The 9,695-nt window shown below is 38.0% G+C and overlaps 1 protein-coding gene across 1 annotated transcript; it reads right to left on the bottom strand.

Annotated features, from left to right (window-relative positions):
- Nucleotides 1-1,093: 1,093 nt before the first annotated feature.
- On the bottom strand, nucleotides 1,094-1,802 carry LOC452921 (ubiquitin-conjugating enzyme E2 L3-like). Its single transcript, XM_054666563.2, has one exon. The coding sequence runs from the start codon at nucleotides 1,760-1,762 to the stop codon at nucleotides 1,298-1,300; it is 465 nt and encodes a 154-aa protein (XP_054522538.2). The 5' UTR covers nucleotides 1,763-1,802; the 3' UTR covers nucleotides 1,094-1,297.
- Between the last annotated feature and the right edge of the window lie 7,893 nt (nucleotides 1,803-9,695).

Raw genomic sequence — 9,695 nt, 5'->3', positions numbered from 1 at the left:
CTCAACCAGATACCTACCCCAGGTTCTTGAGATAAATATTTAGAGAAACTCTTGAACACTGGTTTCCACAACAGGTTTGAACCAGTAGGCAGAACAAGTTTGTTACAAGGAATTGGCTTACACAATCGTGGGGCTGGCTAAGCAAGCCTGAAATCCACAGAGCACGCAGTCAGCAAGGGAAGATCATAAGCAAGCTGGAACCCTATGGGAACGGGCTAAAGCCTGTTGTGCACAGGCAGTCAGGAAGGAAGATCCAGGAGGAAGGGAGTGCAATTGCAAGCCCAGCTGCTGTTTGGAGTCTCTGAGTTCAGGGAAGATGTAACCCTTCCCTCCCTGCTTTTTAAATAATGGCTTTATTAGGATATAATTCACATATCATACAATGCACCTATTTAAAGTATTCAGTTGATGACAGTCTATTACAAAAGTTGTGCAACCATCATGACAATCAATTTTAGAACATTTTCATCACCCCAGGAAAAAATCCTATATCCATTAGCATATAGTCCCCATTTCCTATCAGCATCCTCCAACCCACACCTCCGGCCATAGACAACTACTTTCTGTCTCTGTAGATTTGCCTGTTCTGGACAACTCATATAAATGGACTCACAGAACATGTGGTCTTTTGCATCTGACTTCTTTTACTTAGCAAAATGTTTTCAAGGTTCATCTATGATGTAGCATGTATCAGTGCTTCATTCCTTTTCATTGTTGAATATTCTATTGTGTAAATATATCACATTTAAAATGGTATTTATTCATCATTTGATAGATATTTGAGTTGTTTTCACTTCTGGACTGTTATAAATAATGCTGCTCTGAACTTTTGTGTAAAGGTTTTTGTGTGGACATATATTTCATGTCTCTTGGGTGTATACCGAGGAGTGGAATTGCTGGGTCATATGGTAACTCTATGTTTAATTTTTGAGGAAGTGCCAATCTGTTTTCCAAAGTAGCAACACTATTTTACATTCCCACCAGCAACTAATAAGGATTCCAGTTTCTTCACATCTTCATCAACACTTTTTATTGTTTTTTTTTCTTTTGAAGTAGATTGAAGCAGTGATTTTTAAAACAAAGAGAGCAGAACTTGAACATCTTAAATTTTTAATCCTTTCTTTACAGGTTACCTAGACCACTTTTGATTAAGAAAACTGTAGAAAGTTAGTAACTGCCACAAGCGAACGCCAGGCGGTGGCACGTGTCAATTTCCACAGAGTCCTGCTTTGCGGGGTGTCTGAATGCACTGCACGGGGTCTCTGCTCACACTTGCTGGAACCAATCGTGGCAGATTTTAGTCCACAGGTCGCTTTTCCCCATATTTCTTTGTAAACTCTTCAGCATTCTTACAGAATTTTTTACGGTCCTTAGAGTATTCTTCAGCTAGGTCAGCCCGAAGCGGGTGCTCGGGCTGGGGGTCATTCACCAGTGCTATGAGGGACTGGATTACTTGGTCGGTTTTGGTTGCTGGCTTCCAGTTTTCAGCACTAATTACTGGCAGACAGACCCGCCCCTTTTCGTCGATGTTTGGGTGATAGATCTTGGTTTTAAATGTGATCTTCAGTGGTTTGAATGGGTACTCTGCTGGAAAGTTGATTTCGATTCTGAAGGCCCCCTTATCATATGGAGGGTTGTCAGGAACAATAAGCCCTTGCCAAGTCAATAAATTAGCTTCATCAACCTGGATGTTACGGAAGTTTTTCATCCCACATTTGCGGATTTCTTCAAGCTCCTTCATCAGCCTCCTGCTGGCCGCCATCTTGGATTTGGTGCTGCTCCTTCCCCCTGTTTATTTTATTTTATTTTTGAGATGGAGTCTCCCTCTGTTGCCCAGGCTGGGGTGTAGTGGCTCAATCTTGGCTCACTGCAACCTCTGCCTCTTGAGTTCAAGCGATTCTGTCTCAGCCTCCCGAGTAACTGAGATTACAGGTGATTGCCACCACGCCTGGCTAATTTTTAAAATATTTTTAGTAGAAACGGGTTTCACCATATTGGCGAGGCTGGTCTCGAACTCTTGACCTCAAGTGATCTGCCCGCCTCAGCCTCCCAAAGTGCTAGGATTACAGGTGTAAGCCACCATGCCGGGCTTGTTACTGTATATTTAAAAAAATTTTTTTAGCCATCCTAATGGATGTGAAATGGTATCTCATTATGGTTTTGATTTGCATTTCCCTAATGACTAATGATGTTGAATACGTTTTCATGTGCTAACTGGCCATTCATATATCTTTTTTGGAAAATGTCTTTTCAAATCCTTTGTTCATTTTGTAAATGGGGTTGTCCTTTTATTGTCGAATTGTAAGAGTTATTTATATATTGTAAATACAAGTCCCTTATCAACCACATAATTTGCAAATATTTTCTCCCATTTAGTAAGCTGTCTTTTCACTGTCTGGATGATATTCTTTGAAGCACAAACATGTTAAATTTTGGTGAAGTCCAATTTATATAGGTACATTCTTCTTTTGTCACTTTGGTTGTTAGTGTTGTATTTAACAAATCATTCCTTAATCCTAGATCAAGAAGATTTACTCCTATGTTTTCTTCTATGTGTTTTATAGGTTTAGCTTTTATATTTAGATCCATAATCCCCTTAGAAATAACTTTTGTGTACAATGTGAGATTGAAGGTTTAACTTCATTCTTTTATATGTGAATATCCAGTTGTCTCAATCACACGTGTTGGAAAGAGTATTCTTTCCCTCGTTAATTATCTTGGCACCCTTATTGAAAATCAGTTGACCATAAATGTAAGAGGGTTTATTTCTGGACTCTCAATTCTATTCCATTGATGTATATTTCTGTCTTCTGTCAGCACTACAATCTTTATTACTTCAGCTTTGTAGTAAGTTTTGCAATCAGGAAGTGTAAGTTCCCCAACTTTGTTCTTTTTAAAGATTGTTTTTATTATTCTGGGTCCCTTACCTTTTCATATAAGTTTTAGGACTAGTTTGTTAATTTCTGTAACAAAGGCAGCTAGAGGTTTTTTGTTTGTTTGTTTTTTGAGAAGGAGTCTCGCTCTTGTCGCCCAGACTGGAGTGCAAAAGCACGATCTCAGCTCACTGCAACCTCCACCTACCAGGCTCAAGCGATTCTCCTGCCTCAGCCTCCCAAGTAGCTGGGAATACAGGCACACACCACCATGCCCAGCTAATTTTTGTATTTTTAGTAGAGACAGGATTTCTCCATGTTGGCCAGGCTGGTCTTGAACTCCTGACCTCAGGTGATCCACCTGCCTCAACCTCCCAAAGTGCTGGGATTACAGGCGTGAGCCACCATGCCCGGCCAACTTTTACTCGTTTCTATTCAGTCTGGATGCCTTTTATTTAATGTTCTTGTCCAATTGCCCTAGATATAACCTCCAGTAAAATGTTGATTAGAAGTGGTGAGACAAGACATTCTTGTCTTGTTCCTAATCTTAGGAAGAAAACATTCAACCTTTTACCACTAAGTATGCTGTTAGCTGTTGGTTTTTCTTTTCTTTTTTTTTTTTAGACGGAGTCTCACTCTGTCACCAGGCTAGAGTGCAGTGGCACGATCTCAGCTCACTGCAACCTCTGCATCCCGAGTTCAAGCAATTCTCCTGCCTCAGCCTGCCAAGTAGCTGAGACTACAGGTGTGCACCACCATGCCCAGCTAATTTTTGTTTTTTTTTAGTAGAGATGGGGTTTCACCATGTTGGCCAGGATGGTCTCGATCTCTTACCTCATGATCTGCCCGCCTCAGCCTCCCAAAGTGCTGGGATTACAGGCATGAGCCACCGCACCTGGCATGGTTTTTCATAAATGCTTTTTATTAGGTTGAGGAAGTTTCCTTCTATTTCTTGTTTGTTGATTTCTTTTATTATGAAGAGTTGCTGAATTTTGTCAAATACTTTTTCGTCATCTATTGAAATGATCATGTGGTTTTATCCCTTATTCTACTATATAGTGTATTACATTAATTGATTTCAGGTGTTAAACCAACCTTGCATTCCTGGGATACATTTTACTTGGTCTTGGTGTATAATCCTTTTTTTATTATGCTGCTGGATCCAGTTTGCTAATATTTTATTGAGAACTGTTGCATTTATATTCAAAACAGATATTAGTCTTGTTTTTTTCTTGTGTTGTCTTTGATTTTGGCATCAGGCCTTATAGAATAATTTGGGAAGTGTTTTCTCCTCTTTTACATTTTGGAAGAATTTGTGAAGAATTGGTTCTTCTTTAAATATTTGACAGAGTTCACTAGTAAGCCCTGGCCTGGGAAAAGCCCTATTTTAAAGGCCTTCTAACTGATTAAATCAGGGCCACCCTGGATAATCTCCCTTTTATCAACTTAAAGTCAACTAATTAGGGACTTTAACTACAACTGCAAAATCCCTTCATGATAACACTCAGATTATGTTTGATTGAATAACTGAAAGAATGTATATACTATAATACAAAACATCTGCTGCCTCCCTTTCATCTTCCAACTCTTGCAAGAGATCTGTTGCCATTCACTCAAATGGGAAATATACTAGAAATGGACTTCTGGGGACTGTAGTTCAGCCTAGTCAAGTTTATACATCGCAAAGCCATCAATTTCCAAACCCACAAATGCATTAGAATCATCTAAGAATTCTTTTTTTTAAGAGGCAGAGTCTCTCTGTGTTACCCAAGCTAGCTTTCAACTCCTAGGTTCAAGCCATCCTCCTGCCTCAGCCTCCTGAGTAGCTACAACTCATGCTACTTCACCTGGTAGGTAGATTTTGGGGGGGCCACAAACCTACTGAATTAGAGTCTCCAGAAAACTTAATTTTTTATGTATCCAGAAAATATCATTGGACTGGGATTTGAGAATCACTGATAACAATTATAATGATGCAAATGATAACTAATATATACTGAATCTATGTGCAAAGCTAAGCACTTGTATCAATTATATCATTTAGTTTTTACAACAAATAGGTATGCTATAATTCCCATTTTACATATGAGAGAACTGATACTCCAAGTTACACACTCAAGATCACATGGTTGAACTTGAGATCACAAAAAGGGTGAAGCTTTTTAGTCTCTAACTCTAACCACCAGTTTATAGAAAATGCATGGGGCAGAAGAACATATTTAATGACACCACAGGAATCAATCAGTAAAATCCAGAATGTGGGAAACTTTGTAAGACAAATGACTTGGTTTTTTCAACAATTAAATTGAAGGGAATAAAATAGAGGAAGGGAGAGACTTGTAGAGTAGCACTGTCCTACAGTGCTTTCTGCAATGATAGAGATGTTCTGTATCTGTACTATCCATGTGGCTATTTGGCACTAGAAACATGGCTACTGCAACTGAGAAATGGAATTTCTAATTTGATTTAATTTTAATTAATGCTTGAATTTAAATAATTACATGTGGCTAGTGGCTACAATGTTGGACAGTGCAGTTACAGATTAAATTAGACTAAAAAGACAAATCAGCCAAAAGCTACATGTAGACCTTATTTAAATCCTGAGACAAACAAAATAATTTTTCTCTTTTGTTTTTTTGAGGTAGGGTCTCGCTCTGTTGTCCAGGCTGGAATGCAGTGGCATAATCATAGCTCACTGCAGCCTCAACTCCTAGGCTCAAGTGATCCTCCTGCCACAGCCTCCAGAGTAGCTGGGACTACGGGAACACACCACCATGCCCAGATAATTTTTATTTATTTATTTTTTTTTTGAGACAGGATCTTGCTCTCTCACCCAGGCTGGAGTGCAGTGGCGCGATCACAGCTCACTGCAGCCTCAACCTCCTGGGCTCAAGCAATTCTCCCACCTCAGTCTCCTAAGCAGCTGGGACTACAGGTGCATGCCATCACCCTTGGCTAATTTTTTAAAAAATTGTTTTAGTAGAGATGAGGTCTCACTGTATTGCCCAGGCTGGTTTCAAACTCCTGAGCTCAAGCGATCTTCCTGCCTTGGCCTCCCAAGGTGCTTGGATTATAGACATGAGCCAGAGTGCCTCAACTGTGGTGAATTGAAAAAAAAAAAAAAAAAACTGTAGCGACTGGGTCTCACATGTTTCCAGGCTGGAAGTAAATAATTATTTAAAAAATTGTGTGAGACAATTAGGGAAATAGACACTTACTGGATATTTGTTGAATTTTTAAAGTGTGATAATGGTTTTATAGTTATGCCTAAAAAAAACTTTACCTTTTAGAAACACATACTAAAATATTTAAGCAGGGAAATGACATGATGTCTGGAATTTGTTTTATATTCCTTTTGAGAAAGGAAGGGAAACTGGGTGGAGTATAGATCTAACAGGATTGGCCATGAATGGATGATTGTTGAGGCTGGGTGATGGGCACATGATGGTACAACATAATTTTCTCTTGACCTAAGAATTGAAATTTTCAATAATTAAAAGTTTTTTTCAAAAGGTATTTGCGTGATGCTTTTCCCATGAATTACATCATTTAATCATAACTACTGTCTTGTGAGGTAACTAGAATGACTGTGTGCAGACTAATAATCTAAGGCTCAGAGAGATTAAGTTGCATGACTAGGATCACACAGCTAGTTAGAGGCTGGATTCAAATCCAGCTCTCCACCTCAAAATCTCAATCTTCTATCAACCCTCACTTCGTATGATGAACAGTAAAGTTATTATGGATTGCTTTATGGAGAATAAGATAAGAAGAATCAGAGGAATGGATTTAACACCTTTGCTCTCATGTAGAATGATGAATTTGTGGCATCTGCTTCTCTAATTAGGAAGCGATTAATACCAACCCCCAGCTGCTATGAGTTACCATCAAGCATGGAGAAAGCACGCTACTAACGAGGATTGATTTATAAGTTCCAGATGTGAAAAGAGAGGATCTATTAACTTTTTTCCGTATACCATCAAAGACGACAGTAAAAATAATTTACGCTATTAAATTCATTGACTGAAATTGCTCTTTGCAGGACTAAAAGCTTTCATTATCTTCCTTTTCCTTCAAAATATTGTCAATAAGTGCTGAGAAAATTTTTGTTTACGAGGATAACATCTGAAACTGGGATGAATAATTAACTCATACTTGAATCTTGTTAATACATCTATTGTAAAATTAAATGACTTTTGGCCAGATGCAGTGGCTCACACCTGGAATCCCAGCACTTTAAAAGGCCAAGTCAGGAGAATTACTTAAACCTAGGAATTTGAGACCAGCCTAGACAACATAGTGAGACCTAATATCTACAATTCTTTTTTTTTTTTTTTAATTAGCCAGGTGTGCTTGTGCGTGCCTGTAGTCCCAGCTACTTAGGATACTGAGGTGGGAGGATTGCTTGAACCTGGGAGGTCAAGGCTGCAGTGAGCTGTGATTGTACCACTACACTCCAGCCTGGGCAACAGAGCAAGACCCCATCTCTAAGTAAGTAAGTAAGTAAATAAATAAATAAATAAATATTTTTTGTCCTTGATCACTTAGGATTTCCTAAAAGGCCTATGCCTATTGGGATATGATGTATGTTTACATTTCATACATAAATGATTTTACAAAGCATAACTCTGCCAATGCTTTTAGCAAAGATTTTCAGTCCTTGACAATTATAATACAATGAAGTGTTTTTCTTAAGCTAATAAATTTACCACTTAATATCTTGTAGGAAATACAAACAAGGTATATTAATATACTAATTATTACTCTTTGTATCTAGATCTTTGGTCTTAGGCCTCACTACTTATAGGTGATATCCTATTATAATAGTCAAACTCAGCAATTGAATGAAAAATTACATGTACCTTCATATCCTCTGAAAAGATTTGCAAAGCTTTGACTAGTTCTGTGTCAGAATATAATAAAAGAGACAAAAAACAATGGACCATTAATGATGAGACTTAAATAGTAAGAAAGAAAGCTTGTGAAGTCAATCCTGAAACAAACCAAGTGTCCTGTAGAATGTTATTTCTAGGCCGAGATAGTAATGGCCTTGAAGAACCTTAGCCTTCTTATCTAGCACAAATGCCTGCTTCCCAAGCAGCTGCTTTAAATCCAACATCTCCATCATCAAAATCAGCGGCCATTTCCTGCTTCAGACCTGAGTTTACCCATTTCACCTGAGAGCTGAAGTCGGAGGAAGGCAGGAATCAGGGATCAGCGAGTCAGGTAGAGGCTAAATGGCACACACCGATTTCTGGAACAGTGAGTGCCAATAATTAAAGAACAAAACACAAATGAGAGATGTTGCAGCACAAGTTGTAACCAAGAGTGCCTTGGAGTTTCCTTGGAAAGAATAGGATATAAATACTTTATCATAAGGGTCTGAGAAGGCTTCATCAACTAGGGATGTCTCTCCATGTGTCTTGAGTGAAGACTTATGTGTTTTCTTTAAATGCTTTTTATTTAAAAACCAAGGTCTGGCCAAAAGGGTTTAAAGATTTTCCTATCTTCTAAAAATTGTGAAAACTGAAAAACAAAATCACTATCCCTATGCAGGACAAACTTTTTCTAAAAGTTTTCTAAAGAAAACTTTTTTCCTTCTTTTAAAAAAAGAAGAAAATTCACACATAAATTGGGGGAATACTCATCTCAAGGCAAAAATTCTTCATTTAGGCACATATACATGATGAAGTAAAGTAATCATTACCCTCACAGTCAGGAATAGTATAGAAAACTGTTGTTAGATCTTATAGTGTTATGAAATATCTTTTACAAAAAGGGTTGAATGTGTAAGATAAAACACCTCTGTTTCAGAAGTAAGCACATCATCAGTTTATGTCAAGAAGCCATTCCTGATTTACCACACCTGCTACATTCCTGCCTTACTCTGTAATTTATTGTTTTTTTAAATACAGGACAGCTCAGCAGATGTCACATCTAGGTATCCTACAGGTTGGAGTTTTAGTTTGTTTTTAGCTGGATGGCATGACAGAGTTTAATGCCTTGGATAAGCTTATGCTGCAAACATTTTTAGCTTGACCTATGTTACATCTAAGATTTTCCTGAGACTTTAAGACTGACCTGATAAGGAAGAAAAAGTCAACACTATTTCAAAAGGAGGAGGAGGAAGATGGAGGAAAGAAACAATAGTTTGGGACCTACCAGATTAACTGTGTACCCTGGACTTGATACGATAATTAATGCTCCATTAGATAACCCAGTTCTGTGCAATGAGCAAAAACTGTCAATGAAAAATGTCTGGCTATTACATACAGTATTTAGTGCAGTTTCCCAAACATGGTTTTCTGAATTTAATTTGATTTAACTTTTGGCCCCTCTTAATACTTGGCAGGCAAAGCATTGTACAATAAAAATAAAATCCTATTGTAGGATTACCAGATTTGTGGGCTATTAGCACTATTCTCTTTTCTTTTCATCATTGTGAAACAAACTGTACTTGCAACTTAAACTGGAATAGCCATTAGTAAATGGCTACCAAATGCCAGTAGTAAATATACTACCAAAACTAAACAAGACAAAAATAATCTCTAAACATGACCACACACACACACACACACACACACACCCCAAAACACACACAGGCTAGGAGTCATAAAGCAAAGTTTGATAAATTACACTACTATCAAAAACACACAATCTCAAAACAAAAATACCAGAGGCAGAAAGGATGTGAGTAATCTTCACTGCTGACTGAGTAGGAATTATATGATGTAGCCTTTTTTTTTTTTTTTTTTTTTTTTTTTTTTGGAGACGGAGTTTCCTTCTGTCAGCCAGGCTGTTGTGATCTCAGCTCACTGCAAC

The sequence above is a fragment of the Pan troglodytes genome, chromosome 15 (assembly GCF_028858775.2).
Source record: "Pan troglodytes isolate AG18354 chromosome 15, NHGRI_mPanTro3-v2.0_pri, whole genome shotgun sequence".
Lineage (NCBI taxonomy): Eukaryota > Metazoa > Chordata > Mammalia > Primates > Hominidae > Pan > Pan troglodytes.
Note: the sequence above shows the minus strand (reverse complement) of the source record. Positions and strands in the feature narration are given on the sequence as shown.

Excerpts from the sequence above, each read along its gene's own strand:
- LOC452921 (XM_054666563.2), bottom strand. The coding sequence starts at position 1,762 with ATGGCGGCCAGCAGGAGGCTGATGAAGGAGCTTGAAGAAATCCGCAAA.